We start from the raw sequence: 19,341 nt of genomic DNA on the forward strand, positions 1-19,341 counted from the left end.
ATATGTTTTAGTGTATTTGTGAGAATGAAGCACACATTTGAGTTAAGCTTCAAACCCCAAATTTAAACTTTTCAAATAGCACTTCTTTTACTTGGGTTATTTAGATCAGTTTGGACATGTACATGTACAATGTGCAGATCCCAACATTTTAATTTGGAAAAGCACACAGACAAATGAACAAAAGTCAAGTCTTAGGGTGGGTGTGCGTTATCATTTTGGTGTAATTATCCCTGTGATTCATTTTTATCAATCACATGTGAAACTGGTGCAAAAATTTGACTCCTTCTGCAAGGCCATGGTTTCCAAATTAAGATGACACATGCAAACGCATTTAATGCTTACCAGGATAATAGTAGAGGATGGGAAAAAAGGTGAATTTCATCAATGTGAGTTTTAGGATTTGGGCTAATAAGTAAATGCTATGAACATTGTGAAGCTACAGATTCTTTTATTTAGGAAAGGAAAATTGGTATAAGTCACCAATCATGTAGTCTCCAGTAAAATGAATATTAGATTAGATTAGATTCTCTACAGTGTGGAAACAAGCCCCGCGGTCCAACAAGTCTACACCGACCTTCCCAGAGTAATCCACCCAGACCCATTCCCTTACCCTATATTTACTCCTGATTAATGCACCTAACGCTATGGACAACTTATCATGGCCATTTCACCTGACCTGCACATCTTTGGATTGTGGGAGGAATCTGGAGCACCTGGAGGAAACCCACACAGACATGGGGAGAACGTGCAAACTCCACAGACAGTCACCTGAGGCAGGAATCAAACCCAGATACCTGGTGCTGTGAGGCAGCAGTGCTAACCACTGAGCCAACGTGCCACTCTGTTGCGGAGAGACAGATGGGGAAAATCTTGCTCTGATGTTTTCCATGGTCCGCTACCTTGTAAAATCACTGTCTTTAGTGTTGCACAAGAATAACCACTTTAATAGGTACAGAAAGCAGTGCAACAGGTAGGATGAATGAGTTGCAGAGCAGGAGAAAAATTTGGAAAGTGATGCTATCGGCAATATTGATCCAGAGAATAGAGCTATAGTTTATCGTATTTGAGTTTTTTTAAGCAAATTAATTATCTTAGGAGTATTAAAAAGTATTGTCAAAATAGAACTGAAAAGTGGTATTAATAATTTCCAGATTCCAAGGTGGATATGGTCTTTGTGGCTGTCTGTCTGTCTTTAAATTATTATGTACCACTGCCACTAAACTAATTTTTAACAATAAAGCTCAAGTATTGGATGAATCAAAATAAGCAAATTCTTTGGTGAATTCAATGAAGACAATATTCAAGTGGGAGGCTGAAAATCTCACTGGATCACAGAATTTTAATGGGAAAAATGTAGTGTCATATTCAGCAATAGAAAGATTAATCTTTTTTCAGTTTTTATTTCATAGGGACCCATTCAAAATGTTAATACAGATCTTGGTTTTCAGTGAATTTTTATTTGAACCAAAGTTTTGTAGTTTTAACAGCAAATCTTTTAACGTGCTTTTTGATTCTTCAGATCAACTCTTTCTATGGTTTGTTACCAGGTTGTGGAAGAGGAGGATGATGAATATTCAGGGGCACCACCACTGAAGAGGGTATGCACTGGACAGAATGCTGTGACCCAGCCAGTAACCGAGAGCTAACCCAGAATCTCAATTTGGCTCTTTGCCATGGTACAATCTGACTTGACCATCACACATATGACTGACTTTGAAGAATGATATTTATTTTCTACTTTTAATGAATTGTGATGGTTGTGACTTTGGAGTCTGAATTTATAATGTTTCTGTATTGCAGGATGATGTCCCTTTTGTTGGGCATAGTTCATGGCTCCATTGGGTCTTCCTAGTTGAAGACACTTTTATATTGATGGTGTCAAAAGTATAACCTAATATAAAGGATATGCTCTCCTTGCCTCTGAATTGTGTCTAACATTTGGTTTTCATCAATCTTCAAATTACGTATTGGAAGTAAGAACGCATGGGTTTCCTTCTTATTGACCCACTACAGGGATTGATTGCACACTGCTACAGTATAGAGGGAGGAGCACAGACTTCAGAACTGTTCTTTTGGAGCCCTAACATCAATATGAAAGTGCCTTGACATTGAAGTGCCTCCAATCTTAATCAAGGCTAAATGAGCTTACTGATGACAGATTTGTGCTAAGATTGATTCTTGTCTCTACCCCAAAATTTTTAGTCTTCATCCTGAAATCCTCCTTATGATACAAAGTTGCGCTTTATCATTTATAGCTAAGGAAAGCACAGTAGAGTGCAGTTTAAAAAAATGGAATTGTTGAAGTTGGATGGCTATATGGAAGTATTTGGTACAACATAAGAACTAGGAACAGGAGTAAGCCATGTGACTCCTCAAGTTGGCTTTGACATTTAGTAAGATCATGGATGATCTGATCTTGGTCTCACTTTCACTTTTCTGCTTTTTCCTCTCAACCCTTGAGTCCTTATTGTTCAAACTTCTGTCTTTCTCAACCTTGAATAAAGTCAAGGATTCAATCTCCACAGTGCGGTGGGTAGAGATTTCCAAAGATTATTCTTCATATTAAAAGGGCAGTCCCTTATTCTGGAACTATACTATACATTCCTCAGGATAATGCGTTCCAATAAGAACATCTCCCATTCTTTTAACCTCTGAGTACAGATCCAACCTTTCTTCATAAAATAATCCAAAAAATAAACACATAAGTATATTGAAAAATGCATTTTCTGGAGTTCATTATTTAATAAATTTGCTTCAGTGAAAAAGAATGGGAAGTCTTGTGAAAGAACAGGTTTCCTTTTTAAGTTAATGTAAGCTGTTGCTATATCTTTGACATATGTGGAAAATTATGCACTTAATTTTCAGTGATACTGAATCAATTTTTTATACCTTGTTTAACCAGGACTTGCATTTTTCGCTGGGGAGAGCACTATAGTGGCTCAGAGATGATTTATATATACGCATAGAAAATAGATTCGGTTCTTTAGTTTATTTGCTTTCAGTCAACAAGCAGCCAGGCTTATTGTGACAATGGTGTGAGTGTTAGTGACTTGACAACTGAATTGGATTTAACTGTACTTCACTCCACATTTAAATCATCCATTGGCACTGATTCCACAGGTTCACACAGTAACCACTTTGTCAAAAGAGGGGAGTATATAGCTGTATATGGAACGGTATCCCACCTGGGAGTTGGCACGATGAGAGGAGGAAGGAAGAAAATCTCCACCCAAACACCAAACCATTCACATTCTATTACTTCATCTACTGAATCAAATTGCCAACTGTCTTGCAGCTGATTTTACTGAAATCAGACCATTTCTTATCTGGAGGTGACCCCAGATTAAACATCTGCAATGGAATGTAAATGGTAATACTAATCAACCAACCATTTTAAGGATAAGTACAATATATGAAGGCCCTTAAGCATTTTGATCCTTGTATAATACACTGGTTATCAGGTTACAATATTTCAGTGTTTATTAAAACATCACTGTCTATATTAATTGTTAGCTGGAATATTACCAACAGATGAATACTTTATGAAACCCCATTTGGCTTACATTAAGAATTTCATCGAAGCGTGGCTCAAGGGGTCTGCAGTTTGTGTGGACCATCTCTGATCCTGCAAGAGCCAATCAACACTTTTTCAGGAAGGAAAATAATTTTCAAAAATTGGGTATTCATTTCCTGATTTTATTATAAACCGATTGTCTACCTTCAGTTTCTCAATGCTTTTCTATACAATTTTTTATTGCCTTTTTTGGCACAAGAATACAGGAAATTAATCCACAATTACACAGCAAAAAGACAGTTCACAGTAATGTTTAATATTTTTCTTCTTATCCATACTATACTTGGAAAGTGTTCTTTTTAATGGATGTTTCTACCTATATATAGTGCTCCTGCCAAAGTATCTCCTTTCTGCCTTGCATATGCAACCCAAACCCATTCAGGCCCTGCCCCATGATCTACGTTGCTTAGGTGTCAGTACTAGTGCTTTTTTTAGTTAGATACAGTATTTAACTTCTGTTGCTTACTTGTCTCATTTTTATTTTTATTTTTATTAATGTAACTCTTCCCCTCTTTCATGGATCAACCCAAATGTAAAGCTACTCACTGTCTCAGTTTAGTTATGATGTGGAGGTGCTGATGTTGGACTGAGCTGGACAAAGTTAAAACATCATACAAGACCAGGTCAGAGTCCAAAAGGTGGATTTGGAAGTACAAGCTTTCAGAGCGCTGCTTCTTTGTCAGGTAGCTAGTGGACCAGGATTATAGGACATACTACATATATATAGCAAAAGATCATAGTGTCATACAACTGATGCATTGTATTGAGCAAACAGCAATCTAGATTTGTTGAATATGTTGCATCAGTTGTATGACACATGATCTTTTGCTGTAAATTCTGTGTCCTATGATCCTGCTCCACTAACTACCTGACGAAGGAGCAGCGCTCTGAAAACCCTTACCTCCAAATGTAACCTGATGTTGTGATTTTTTTTTTAAAACTCTGTTTAAAACATTTATCACTATATGAAAAGCGGATTATAGTAAATAGGCAACCTATTTTAAACCTGCTTGATCTACCTTTTTATTGAAGTTGATATAAAAGAACGTCAGGTAAAATGTGAAATGGATAGCTTATTCATCAGTGCCTGTTTCATCCAGCAATTCATGTTGAAAGCACCCCAAATTTCTTCTTTCTAGAAGTATATCAGTTGCATATTTTATAGCTTTGTTTTGGCTGAGTCAGTATTTTGGCCTTGGGTATTAGATCTGTATTCCACTTCACTACTACTTAATCCTAACATTCTAGTCTTTAGTACATACCCCAGTGAATAGCTTTGTCATTTTTTAAGATCTTGAAAATGTTAAGATGTGTTAAATGTATTTTATATGAAAAAGAAAGTATGTTTACAGTGTGGTCTCTTACCTTATCTCATCCACAGACCCCATCCCACCACTTCCCCAGCCCAGTGGAGATTGTGTACTTTACTTCTTGCTACTTTATATAGTGGCTGTTTTAACCACTGGGATCTCTTTCAAAGTTTCTGAAGAGCAGAGATTTCCTAATTACAATACGGAGACACCTATCTTGTTGATATAGATTTTGCTTTTCATGGAAGTGAAGCCAGAACAATGTGAAACTATTAAAAGATTGTAATTTCTGAAGAAAAATGCATAAGAGTTTATATTTTTGAATACAAAGAGCTAAATAGATTAATCAATTTGTACATTGAATATTTTTCTTTGCTATTCCACTTAGCTTGCTCTTTTTGAAGGTAACTGTCATTTTTGTTAGTTTATTTTTCATCGAGGATATTACATGGAAAATTTGCTTTGTATATATGGTATTTGTGCAATGGAATGGAAACCAGCCAGAATATTCTGGGGCATTCAAACAGGCTCACATTTTATTTCAAAGTAAGGTTTGAATGATAGTAAGTTAATTTTCCTATGATGTAATGGACTGTCCATTTTTGATGTTGTACTGGAACATATGTTGTTAAGTTAAATGCTGATAATTCTGATCTGTAACTCAACTACTTTTCCAACCAATCTCAGACAACACAAATGTTGATGAGGGATTCTAAATGTCTGTATAAAAAGTCTTCATCATTATTGGATCAGAGATGCAATAAGCATTGCTTAAAGAAGATCCATGTACTTGGTGTATGATACATCCATTTGTATTGCAGCCAATGTTAATAATTCACTTGTGAATCACTAGAACTCTGTTTTAAATGATTCAACAATGTAATTAAGTTCCTTTCATAATTTTAAGAAAAATATTGTTAACTTTATTGCAAAATTACTTCTGGCTTTTTCTGCCTCAAATAAATTTGTCCAGGCAGTGAAAAAGAAATGTTAGTAATTTGCCATACTTTAGCAGTGGGACATTCCAAAGAAACATGATTTGAAAGGTATATGTACACTGTCAGATGGGGTATGGTGCCTCGACTACACTGTATTTATAGTTGCAGACTTTACAAACATCACCTAGAAAGCATTCAATTTTACAAAATGTCTAGTTTGATTCTATTGCACAGTCCAAATTCTAAAGAATAGTTTATCAGTTAGATGTTTGGTTTAAGTATTTTCATGTTTAATTTTCTTTTAAAATTTTGAAAAGGTAAGCACTAGCCTTGGCAATCGGTATAAGCACATGTGTATATTTTTAAAGTATTTGTGTATTATGGCCATTTGCATATTCCACTGTTTAGGATAAAGCACTTACTGAAAGTTATTTTCTGATATTTACTGAGGCACCATAAAATAGGTGCTGATCCTCTCCTATTGCCTTCAATGTGTATTGACTTCAAAATCTGTCTCCTGTTCATGAATACTGAGACAGGAACAATGTATTAATCACTGGTGCGTGCCTCAGTGATAGAAATTTGCGAAAGATGCAAACCATAATGTCAAAAAATACTTTTTTTACCTCAAAGGTTAAGTGTTGCCTTTCATATTGTAAAATCTGAATGACTATTTAGATTGCTATTTGAAATGCTTGTGAAAATAAAGTGTTGCAATGCATTAAAAAGTGCACTATTTTACTTAGAATATCAATCAAAGTGATTATAATACCTGGTAAATTCATACTTGTGATTTGGAATGTGATATGCCACCTCACACAGATACAGATAGCAGTTCGGTGCAATATACATGAGATTTCAAAAGACTAAAGTGGACTAAAGTGACGAAATTGAGGTTAGGGGCTGAAGAAGCAGATTGACAAGTTAATGTTAATAGAATGAAATTTGTAACCATTACTACTTATTATTTACATAAATGTTTACCACCAAATTGGAAATTTTGTTTAAATTGATAAAATGTAAAAAAAATAGTAACTTGTGGATTGGGCGGGTAAATGGCAACTGATAGGTGTAAGGTGGTATGGTTTGTTAGGAGAAATAAGTAAGTTACCTTGCAAAATAAAAGCCGATATGATACAAATTCACAAATCATGAAAATCAAAAAATGCTGGTTAACAAGGCTGTAAAAATGCAAATAAAACATTAGGGTTCATAACTTATATTTTTGTATTTAATAACTTGGTCTTAAGTTTCAATACAAGTATAATACTATGTATTGAAACTTAGACCACATATTGAAGTACTGGGCAAATATCTGGTTTCTATATTGCAAAAGCAATGTAAAGTTACTGAAGGGGATGCAAAAGAAAATCTGACAAGAATTCCACCAGAGCTGAGAGGTTACAACTATAATGGAAGACTAAACAAGTTTGGGTTCTTTTCTTTCAAAAAGTGAAGTTTCAGATGTGATTGGATTGAGGTCTAAGATTTTAAAGAAGTTTAATAGGGTGTAGATATTTTCACTTGTGGTATTGTCCAAAACACAGGGCCATAAATACAGGGGGCGGCACGATGGCACAGTGGTTAGCACTGCTGCCTCACAGTGCCAGAGACCTGGGTTCAATTCCCACCTTGGGCGACTGTGTGTGGAGTTTGCACATTCTCCCCGTGTCTGCGTGGGTTTCCTCCGGGTCCAAAAAAAATGTGCAGGTTAGGTGAATTGGCCATGCTAAATTGCCCGTAGTGTTAGGCGTAGGGGAATGGGTCTGGGTGGGTTGCTCTTCGGAGTGTCGGTGTGGACTTGTTGTGCAGAAGGGCCTGTTTCCGCACTAAGTAATCTAATCTAAAAAAAAGCCACTCATATTTATATTGTAAATCAACAGCAACCTGAAGATACCAAACTGAAAATCTACTAAGTTTACATGTATAGCAGTGAGACAGGGACTACGTATGCTGAGAATACCTTGCCAACCATATCTTGGGAAGACAAAGTCACCAACTTTGAGGTCATCGTTCGTGAAAGCATACACAATTTTCAAAAAATATCTGCAGTGACTTGTCATCATCTGTCCAGAAACATTTACATGTGTGGTAAGCTGGACATTGGGTCTAATCTACTGGATGTCTATATCTAGAGTCATTGAGATGTATGGCACGGAAACAGACCTTTGGTGCAATCGTCCATGCCAACCAAATATCCTAACCTAATCTCGGCCCTTTCTATTCATATACTTATCCAGATGCCTTTTAAATGCTGCAGTTGTACCAGCCTCCACTAATTCTTCTGGCAGTTCATTCCATATATACACCACCCTCTGTGTGAAAAAGTTGCCCCTTGGGTCCCATTTATATCTTTCCCCTCACTCTGTAGCTTTGGCTCTCCACATACATCTCTTCCTCTCTTTCCCCCTCCCCCCCCCCCCCCCGACAAAGACTTTGTTTATACTATTCATGCCACTCCAAAATGCAGCACCTCAAATTTATCTAAAATTAAACTCCATCTGTCACTCCTCAGCCCATTGGCTCATCTGATCAAGATCCCATTGTACACTGAGGTAACCTTCTTCACTGTTCACTACACCTCCAATGTTGGTGTCATCTGCAAACTTACTACAACACACCTACAGATGAGCTATGAAATAAGGAAACATTGAATCAGGCAATTAGGAAACAGCCATTAAATGTTGAGATCCCTGGAGAATGATTATTCTGAGGAGCTAACAGAAGAGGAGGGAAGAAATGGGAAATGTCTCAGCACTGTGAGAAACAAAGCTCACTCACTGCAATAATTTCAGTCCGAGACAAGATCTGAATCAGTAGCGCCCTTTACTTCACACTTGCAAGTGGGTGTGATGTCCACAAGACAGGGACAAAACACACTGAATTCAACAAATACTCCATATTTATATAATTTGGTTCCTACATATTTTTTTCTTATTTCATTGTTTTCCCCCCCGTTTACATCCTCCACTTCCCTAAGACCGGTACCCATTACTCCTGCTTATCTTGTGTCTTATCCGGTTTTGTCTGTGAAAGAAAATGCTCATTCCTGTTCTCAAGGCCATTTGACCTCATCCTGCTGTGGGCACATCCTTGCCTTTTCACAGCATCTTATCACTAAGCCCTTTTAATTGGGGTTTGTTCCTGTGTTTCTGTAAAAGTGGGAAGCATATGTTTAGACCTACTGTTTATACAGGCATATTGAGTTTAACTGTCTGTCTTACAGTCCCATTTCTTTCTTGCATACACTTTTAGCTAATAGTTGAGAATTGCAGAAGTAACATTAATCTACCATATCCCACAGCACATTGCCTTTATCTGCAGCAAGTGCAACAGAGACCGCTGTGCAGGAGTAGGACTTCTGCCCCACAGTAAGTGATGTTTAACAGAATTGACTACCAAAGTGCAAGCCATTGTTTCGTGATTTGGGAGGCTGACAAACTAATAAATCAGTAAGAAATTCTATAGAAAATTCTTTAATCAAAGTAAAATCAACATTCAGGAGATACTCAGAAGGTCAGTCAGCAGCTGTGGAGATGTAAATAAAGTTAATAAGAGTTCAATGACCCCTTTTAAGCAATCATGTGGAGTTAACTTGCAATCAGTCATGATCTTAGTAAATGACTGTGCAGCTCAACAGTCCTACCCCTGTTATGTATGTTCACATACAGATATAGAATGTCAAACTGACAGGGTGAGATGAAGTAAGGTGGGAAGACACTTGTGATTGAGATAAATTCTGAAAATGGTTGGGCTGTAAATACTATGATTCTATACATGTTATGATTGCTACCACGTAGAACCCAACATCCATGATTATACTTGAATTTTCTTTTCCTGGGTACTGCAGGAACACTGGACTGCCATCACGTGTAGGTGTTTAGATTAGATTACTTACAGTGTGGAAATAGGCCCTTCGGCCCATCGACCCTCCGAAGAGTAACCCACCCAGACCCATTTCCTTCTGACTAATGCACCTAACACTATGGGCAATTCATGCTGACTGCACATGTTTTGGACTGTGGGAGGAAACCAGAGCACCTGGAGGAAACCCACGCAGACACAGAGAATGTGCAATTCAAACAGGCTAAAATTGAACCTGGGTGCTGTGAGGCAGTAGTGTTAACCACTGAGCCACCATGCTCGTGTTGTGCTGGAGTGGATAAGTTCACAGGACACCTGAAGAAGGGGCTGCCCTCCGAACACTTGCGATTTCAAATAAACTTATTGCACTATAACCTGGTGTGGTGTGAGTTCTGATTTTGAACATTGAATTGACAGTATAGAAAATAATCTCCCTTAGTTTGTTAAATTTTCCTTTTTTTCTCTGTAATTTAGATGGTTATTGCTCGTGTCCCTTGAGGAAGGGCATCTCATTTGATAATTTTATTTGGTTGATGGGACTGAGCCAACCGACAGAGAGTGAACAATTCTGGAGAGAGAGAGTGTGCAAGTTGCTGCGGTGCCTGACCAGGAGGACGGTCTGCAGCGGTATATTATTGGCAGTGTCAGCTTGACTTATCAGGGATTTACAACGTTTGGACACTTCATAACCGAGAGACGTGAGAGCCGCCACCGCTGCTGCCCGAGCCGGGCGGGTCGGACACAGGGCTGCAGCCGGAGCTGAGGCAGGCCCGCGCTCCCGCACGAGCTGCAGGAGGATCCGGCGCGAGGCGTGAGGCCTACTCCGTCACCAAGGAAACCGCAGGGGCAGCGGCCATGGCGTCTTGCGGCGACGAGCGGGTGGAAGCGGTTTACCGGACCCGGGACCCGGTGAAGAATCTCCGCATCCGGTACGGGGCGAGGAGGAGATTAACCCGGGTTATCTTTCTTCTGGGGTGGAAGAGAATGAGAATAACACGTTCTTTGGGCGGGAGGGGGAGGGGGTGTAGGAGTGAGGTGAACACCGTAATGAATATTTGGTTGTAAATGAGGAGAATATAAGGTCAGGAAATGATCGTGTTTAATGTTTGAGGAGTGTGTAGAGTGTGATGGTGGGTGATATTATTGTGGGGTGGAGCATTCAGCTGTTGCATTTATTGAATAAAACTTTTGTTGCTTCAGTATGGAGAGGCGATGTCCTAAGTTGTATTATTATTAGACTTTTAACTCGGAGATACTGATGGCGTCCTTGGAACTTGGGTTCAAAACTTGTCAGATGGTGAAATAAACAAACGCCTTGAATTAAGAGCCTAACAATGACCATATAACCATTGTTGATAAAACTCATCAGTTTCAAGAAAGACCTTCTGTTCCTAAGCTGCTGTCAGTAACTGGTCTGCCCTACAAACCCACTGCAATGTGGTCGAGTCTTAACTGTCCTCTGGACAATCCTGGAAACACAGTAAGTGCTGGCCCAGCCAGTGATATCCACATCCTGTGAACAAATAAAAGAAACACATTCAGGACAGAAGAACATGGGAGTGGTTCGGGGTAGAACAGTAACTAAGGATGATGTTTTTGGACGAGAAACTGACTCGATGGTTCTATTTTTCTAATCAAAAGCTAGATGTTGAGATGGAAAATTGGATTCATGAAGGACAGCCAATGGTCTCAATCGAAAACTTACCTGTGAAATGTTGCTCATCACTTGCACTTCAGCTAAAATTGCATTTGTGCCAGAGTCACTCTGTCAAGCTGTCAAAAAGTGTGGTGTTCTAAAAGAATACCCGGTCAGGCAGCATCCGAGGAGCAAGAGAGTCAACATTTCAAGCATAAGCTCCTCATCAGAAATGTGTGAGTGTGTTGCTGGGGGTAGAACGGTGAGGAAAGGGGGCTGACATAAATGGGAGGAGGTGTGGAGCTGAGCGGAAAGTAGCTGGGAATGAAGGTGGGGGTGATGGTGATATGTCGGAGTGGAGGGTGGAGCAGATAAGTGAGAATGAAAATGGACAGGTAGGGCAACGCCAAGTTGGAGGGTTGGATCTGGGATAAAGTGGGGGGAGGGGAGATCAGGAAACTGGTGCAATCGTCATTGAACCCGTGTGATTGAAGGGTCCCACGGTGGAAGATGAGGTGTTCTTCTTCCAGGCGTTGGGGGGGGCTAGACTTTGGTAGTGGAGGAGGCCCAGGACTTGCATGTCCTTAGCACTGTGGGAGGGGGAGTTGAAGTGTCTGGTCACAGGGTGGTGGGGTTGATTGGTGCGTATCTCCCAGAGATATTCTCTGAAAAGTTCTGCAAATTGAAGTCCTGTTCCCCAATGTACAGAAGACCACATGGAGAGCAACAGACACAGTAGATGAGACTTTTGGAGGTGCAGATAAATCTCTGCCGGATGTGGAAGGATCCTTTGGGGCCTTGGATGGAGGTGAGGTGGGAAGTGTGGACACAGGTTTTATAAGTCTTATGGCAGCAAGAGAAGGTGCCGGGAGTAGAGAGTGCATTGCTTGGGGTTGGAGACCTAACGAGGAAGTCGTGGAGGGAATGGTCTCTGCAGAATGCAGATAGGGATGGGAAAGAAATATAACTCTTGTGATGGGGTGTGATTGTAGGTGTTGGAAATGGCAGAGGATGATGCGTTGTATCTGGAGCTTGGTCGGGTGAAAGTTGAGGACTGGGGGCGGTCTGTCCTTGTTACGATTTGGAGGGTTGGGGTTCAATGTTGGAGGTGCAGGAACCCCACCCTTGAACTCTGCCCTTGAACCCCACCCTTCCAATTGCAACAAGGACAGAACCCCCTGGTCCTCAATTTCCACCTCACCAACCTCCAGATACAACGCATCATTCACTGCCATTTCCACCACCTACAAACAGACCTCACCACCAGTGATATATATTCCCTCCCCACCCCTATCTGCATTCCACAGAGATCATTCCCCCTGTGACTTCCTGGATGGGTCTACGACTCCCCACCCCCCTACCAACCCACCCTCCACTCTTGGCGCCTTCCCTTGCCAATGCAAGAGGTGCGAAACCGGCACTCACACCTCCCCCTTCACCAATATCCAAGGTCGCAAATGATCCTTCCATTTCCGTCAGAGATTTTCCTTCACCTCCAAACACCTCATCTACTGTGTCTATTGCTCTCAATGTGATCTCTTGCACACTGGGGAGACAGGATGCTAACTTGTGAAACATTTCAGAGAACATCTTTGGGACACAAGCATTCAACTCCACCGCCCTGTGGTCGAAAACATCAACTCCCCCTCCCACTCTGCAAGGACATGCAAGTCCTGGGCCGCCTCCACTACCAGATTCTAGCCACGGGACACCTGGAAGAAAAATACCTCCTCTTATACCTTGGGACCCTCCAACCACGTGGAGATCAATGTCAATTTCACCAATTTTCTGATCTCCCCTCCCCCCACTTTATCCCAGATCCAACCCTCCAACTCGGTACAGCCCTCTTGAATTGTCCTACCTGTGCCTCTTCCTTCCCATCTATCTGATCCACCCTCCACTCTGCCCTAATACCATCACCCCCCACCTTCATCTACCTATCACATTCTCAGCTACCTTCCCCTCCACAACCCCACCTCCTCCCATTTATCTCTCAGCCCCTCTTGGGCCTCCCCATATTCCTGAGGAAGAGCTTATGCTTGAAACGTTGACTCTCCTGTTCCTCAGATGCTTCCTGATGACCAGCTGTGCTTTTCCAGCACCACGCTTTTTGACTCTGATCTCCAGCATTTGCTGTCCTTACTTTCTCCTCACTCTGTCAAGCTTCCTAGCAGGTTATTCATAGTATTAATAGGTTTGTTAACCAGACAATTTCAATAATTTAAATGTTAAGTTGACTGAAGCAAGAAGTTAAGTGTGTTCAATTTTGTTTTGAAGTGTGTGGCTTCAACGGGTAACCCCAACGGCAGTCTTCACTCAACATATTCTGCAACCAGCAATTCAACATGAACAAAATCTCATTGAAATGTCTACCTTTGACACCCAGTCTTCAGGCAGAATGACAGGTAAACTCCACATTTATCACATGCAGTCATTGAGTCTTACAACACAGAAACAGATCCTTCAGTCTAACCAGTCCATGCCTAACATAATCCCAAACTAAACTAAAGGTCCCACCTTTCTGCTCCTGGCCCATATCCCTCCAAATCTTTCCAACCTTTTAAATGTTGTAATCGTACCCGTATCCACCACTTCCTCAGGAAGTTTATTCCACATGTGAATCACACGCTGTAAAAGAAAACCTTATGTCTTTTTTTTAAATCTCTCTCCTCTCATCTTAAAAATGTGCCCCCCAGTCTTGAAATTCCCCATCTTAGGGAAAAGACAACTACCATCAACTCTATCTATACCTCTCATTATTTTATAAAACTCTTATCAGGTCACTTCTCAAGTTCCTATGTGCATTTTGCTTTCCTTGTTATTTGAATTACCAACGTGTTCCAAAGTGAGTTTAACATGGGATAATAGAGTTATAGGACACTGCATATTATAACAGTTTGGTTGAGAGTGTAGAGATATGTTATGCTGTCTGACATTTGTTAGTCAAGACAAGCTAACTCTTTCATTACCATTTCTATATTACTGTCCTCAAACAAATGTCTTCGCACACCTCCAGATTTGGGTGTATGCTATCCTCAGTTTTGCTCTGCAGTTGAGTGCTCAAAGATTGCTATAAGTGTTCTTTTTCTCTAAGGCTAAGTGCCTCGGAGCATTCGAGGCCCAAACACCTTCAGGTGAACCATCAATAACTTTTTCTCTATCATGAGATCAAAAGTAGGAATGTTCACTGATTGCAGAATTATAATCCCATCTAAAGTTATTATTGGGAAAATTGGATCCCAGAGTGAAGTCTGCTTTGGTAATCATGTTTGTTTTGGTTTTAACAAGGGGTCGGTTTCCCTTTGATACACAAGCGTGCAAATTTTGTCTTAACAATAAAACAAATTAATTTTGCAAAATAAATTATAATAAAATAGAATGAACAATCTATTTACTTAAAGCACAAAATTCAAGTGTTTTAAATATTCTGTAAAAGTATAATCCTGTTAATCCTAAAATAGTCCTGTACCAATTCACAAAAATAAACAAATCTCTTACAAAACAGCCAATAACAATCCTTCTACAGTACTCACATCAGCATTCCTTGGTTAACACCTCAGTGGGTTTTCGGTAACAATGACTTTGGCTCCTAGACCAGGACCTCTAATAACTTTACTCCTGGAATTGTCATACATCTGAGTTTAAACAAATTCACCTTCACGTTTTCTTTAGGATTTTATCTCAATATTTCCAGTCTGGAGCTGTCATTAATTCCTTACTCTAATGTAGTCTAGTTTACCATATTCTCCCCTCCTTAATTCCATCACTATTCAAACATACTTGCCCACTTGCCTCTTGAATCTTGTCTTAATTTCCTTCTTTTAATCTCTTCTAAGATATTTCCTCATTCTATTCTTACTGTCATCCCATTTCCCTATCCCCGTATCAGTCGAAGCAAACACCCAGAGACACAGTATGACTTGACCTTCATCTTTATTCAGGGCCCTGAGAGAGAGAGAGAGAGAGAGAGAGAGAAAAAATGATCGTCCATATGCACAGAGCCCTGAGTTCTCAGTCTTTTCTAGAGCAGCAGATTCTTAAGGAATTATATAGTTACTTACAGGGAGCACCATCCAAAAAAGGTAACATCTTATTGGGTGACCATTACAATCAGCGAACATCAACAGTAAAGATTAAGCCATCTGGCTTTATACGATGGATGTTCTTAACCTTGTTAACTGGCATTACACAATGGATGCTTTTTACCTCGTTAACCCACTACCCTTGCCTCCAGAACCTCTTTGTTTACTGCAAGTTCTTATCTGGTCAAAGTCATGCTAGCTGAGCTGTTATCATGCAACCCAAAACTTAACTCTTTCCTTACCTGCTCATACCTTATACACTTTCTCATTACCACCACTGGAATATTGCCTATCCCTAACCTATTTCCCACTCTGAAACCTTCCTCCATTTTATCTTGATATGTAATAATGCTTTTCAGCATTCTCTCCTTACCCATGGTGAGGTATTACCCATTTTTCCTTATCTGTGCAGAGATACGTAAAGTAAAAATTGCCATAGTCCCAGAGGACCAAAGGGCTGCTTTCTCATTTAGAGAAAGAAACATTATGCTGGTTTAACCTGATGGCTACTATGTCTCAGGTAAGAGGCAATGTCAAGAAGATGGGCTCTTCATGTTGATCACAGCCAGTACAGAAATTGAAACCACATTATGCTGTCACAAATTAGCCATATAACTGACTGGGCTAACCGACACACTCCACCTAGCACACAGAGAATCCCCTATTGTTTCCTTACCTATACTAAGATGTTGTACTCTATCCTTAACTATGTCAATGTATTCCTTAATTTTGTCCTTTTTTTGAGACTGCAACAATATTTGTCGTTTCTTTCCTTCATTTTTTTAGGTGGTTATCGGACACATGACCAGGAAGAGGTTGTGGTGGGTTGGCAGGAGAAGCTATTCAGTCAGGTAACTCATCTGTCATTTTACTGTGAAATCAGAACAATGGTGATTGATTTTGAAGTTTACTGTTAAGGCGGAAGGATATTATTTGAGGGATATACTTCACTTTATATCTTTGCTTTACAATATATTTTTAAAACAAACAACCATAAATTATAGATTAGAAGCAGCCATATGCTAACATTAAGTTCACTAAATTACATAATTTCATTTAATCAAATTGAATTCATAAAGCAGTCACTATTTCTAAACTAGATTGACAGGTTCAGTGCTCTGAGTGTGCTGGTATGGTAGGATTTGTGGGGCACAATTATGTTGGTGTGATTTAGAGGAGACTGATTGACTTCAGACTATTCTATAGGTGGTCTGTAACCTTACCACTGAAGTCATTGGGAAGTAAAGATGAAGCTTTTTTTCCCCTTACATATTAAAAATTTGTTAGATACTGCTTCTATTCCAGTGACCAAATGGGAGGCAAACCATTTTACTTGCACAGTTTTGAATATTGAGCCAGGCAGCAACGCTAAGCAGTTGCTCAGTGCAGTAAATGCCAAACAGTGAGGGATGGGAGAGTGAGGGCAGATCGCAGAATCGTTAGAGTAGTTGTACCACAGAAAGAGACCATTAAACCTATTGTGTCTATGCTGGTTTTCTACCCAGTTTGCTCCCTCCACTTGGTGCTATTTCCTTGTTTTTCCCTCTAACCCTGCAATTCTTTCCCTTTTTCAGATAATAATCAGATTACCTATTCTATTAACCATGTCTCCATCTCTTACCAGCATATTTTAGATTCTAACTACCTGCAGCATTAAAAGGGTTTTTCTCACATTGCCATAGCTAACTTTTGGCATTCACTTTAAACCTTTCCTTTCTCGATCCTTTCACCATTAGGAACAGTTTCTCCCTATCTAGTATGTCCATACCCCTCATGATTTTGAACATCTTTATCTTGGCTAACTCTTCTCTTATGCAAACAATGTCAATTTCTTGGCTGGGACAACACACACATCCTAGGACAGGTGAAACAAAGACTTGCCTGAGAATTCTGAGAGCCATGGCATTCTAACCAGAACTCCATCAATAAACACATCAATTTAGATCCTATCTACCTTCCCTTGAGAAAAAGAACCACCAGCACTTCACTGGAGACTCTCACTGATGATATTACCTTGTATGGTGACAAAACATCTGAAAACCTCAGTGAGCTAACTTACGTACTGAACTTTCTCATCCCTTGAACCATTTTTTGAGAATCTTTTTGCATTGTCTCTAATTTCTTCAAATCCTTCCTAAAGTGTGGTACCCAGTCTTAGATGAAAAAAACATCCAGTTCAGGCCTTACCTATATTTTATACAGGTGTACCATTAATTGCTTTTTTACTCTGTATGTCTGTTGATAAAACCCAAGTTACTGTCCCACCCAGACCCATATGCTTTCGTGTCTTTTTCAGCAAAGCCTTGACAAGGTCTCACGTAGGAGACTTACAAAGATGGCAAATGCACATGGAATACAGGGTGATTAATAAAGAACATTTAATATTGGCTCATTTGTAAGAGATAGAGATGGCTGAAAGTTGCTTTAGTGACTGGAAGCCACTGTCTGGTGGCTTGCTATAGGAACCTGTGCTGATTCTCCTATTATTCATCATTATATAAATTACATAGATGACTGTGTCAGGCTGGATTAGTAAGTTTGCAGATGACACAAAGATTGGTAGGGTGGGTAACGTTGAGGTTGGAGTTCTTTAGGCTCCAAGAAGATATCAACCAAATGGTCAAGTAGACAGATAAATGGCAGATGAAATTTAACTCTTAAAAAGTGTGAGGTGATACACTTTGGAAGCAGTAATTTGACAAGGAAGTATTCCATGTACAGCATGAACTAAGAAGTTCTGTGGAACACAGAGACCTCTGAATGTTTGTCCATAAATCTCTGAAGGTGATGTTAGACTGGTGAAGAATGCTTATGGGGCACTTGCCTTTATCAATCAAGATATAGGAGAAAGTGAGGACTGCAGATGCTGGAGATCAGAGCTGAAAATGTGTTGCTGGAAGGGGATTCCTGAAGAAGGGCTCATGCCCGAAACGTCGATTCTCCTGCTCCTTAGATGCTGCCTGACCTGCTGCGCTTTTCCAGCAACATATTTTCAGCTCAATCAAGATATAGATGACAAAAACATGGAAGTTACATTGGAGTTATGTTTAACTTTGGTGAGATCACAACTGGAGTACTATGTGCAGTTCTGCTCACCACATTCAAGTTACACTGTAGTGGGTGCAGAGGTGATTCATCAGGATGCTGCCTGGGGTGAAAAATTGAAGTTACAAGGAAAGGGTGGACCGGCTTGGTTTGTTTTCATTGGAGCAGAGAAGATTGATTGCTGAAATGATTGGGGTGTGCAAAATTATGGGGGGCATGGACAGAGTGGGTAGGGTGTAGCTATTCTCCTCAGTTGAAAGGTCAGTTATGAGGGGACATCAATTCAAGGTGAGGGGCAGGATGTTTAGGTGTGGATGTGAGGGAGAGCGTATTTATCCAGATGGTGGCGATGGTCTAGACTGTGCTGCCTGGAAGGGTGGAAGAGGAAAATTACCTCTCGTTCTTTTAAAAAGTACTTGCATGAGCACTTGGCATGTCATAATATTTAAGGCAATGGGCCAAGTACCAGTAAATGGAATTAGGTTGAAAGTCAGGTGTTTCTCAGTGTCGGAAGCCTCGACGGGCCAAAGGGCCTCTTCTGCACTGTGATTCTATGCTTCTCTTTTTGATGTGTACTATTTTATTTTATATTGTCTCTCTGTTTGACCTACCCAAATGAAAAGCCAAACTTCAAAATGAAGCTGAAGTGTAGCAACTCTCCATGCACTGTCCCTAACAAATTATCCCCTCACATCTTTCATAATCGTTCTACTCTCTTAAATCTCAATTATATCTTTCTATGCACCTTCTCTGCAGGCATAACACCATATTCTGCATTCTGTTTTATTACCCTGACATACTTATATAAGGTATGATTTGTCTGGATAGCATGCAATACAGTACTTTTCACTGAATCTCAGTACGTGACAATAGTAAATCAAATCAAACCCCT

At 39.9% G+C, this 19,341-nt stretch overlaps 2 protein-coding genes across 3 annotated transcripts in view; both read left to right on the plus strand.

The window, feature by feature from the left end:
* LOC132830417 (B-cell CLL/lymphoma 7 protein family member B-like) overlaps positions 1 to 6,516 on the plus strand; it is a 35,131-nt gene extending 28,615 nt beyond the window's left edge. For both annotated transcript variants that reach the window (XM_060848094.1, XM_060848095.1), the window contains exon 7: positions 1,548 to 6,516. In XM_060848094.1, coding sequence (XP_060704077.1) covers positions 1,548 to 1,646 — 99 coding nt within the window. In that variant the 3' untranslated portion in view covers positions 1,647 to 6,516. The remainder of the gene's footprint in view (positions 1 to 1,547) is intronic.
* Positions 6,517 to 10,243: 3,727 nt separating this feature from the next.
* Positions 10,244 to 19,341, plus strand: part of mks1 (MKS transition zone complex subunit 1) — a 70,340-nt gene continuing 61,242 nt past the window's right edge. Inside the window, exons 1-3 of the mRNA XM_060847906.1 lie at positions 10,244 to 10,615; positions 13,600 to 13,727; positions 16,191 to 16,255. Of these exons, the coding sequence (XP_060703889.1) occupies positions 10,542 to 10,615; positions 13,600 to 13,727; positions 16,191 to 16,255 (267 nt within the window). The 5' untranslated portion in view covers positions 10,244 to 10,541. The remainder of the gene's footprint in view (positions 10,616 to 13,599; positions 13,728 to 16,190; positions 16,256 to 19,341) is intronic.

The sequence above is a fragment of the Hemiscyllium ocellatum genome, chromosome 31, assembly GCF_020745735.1.
Source record: "Hemiscyllium ocellatum isolate sHemOce1 chromosome 31, sHemOce1.pat.X.cur, whole genome shotgun sequence".
Lineage (NCBI taxonomy): Eukaryota > Metazoa > Chordata > Chondrichthyes > Orectolobiformes > Hemiscylliidae > Hemiscyllium > Hemiscyllium ocellatum.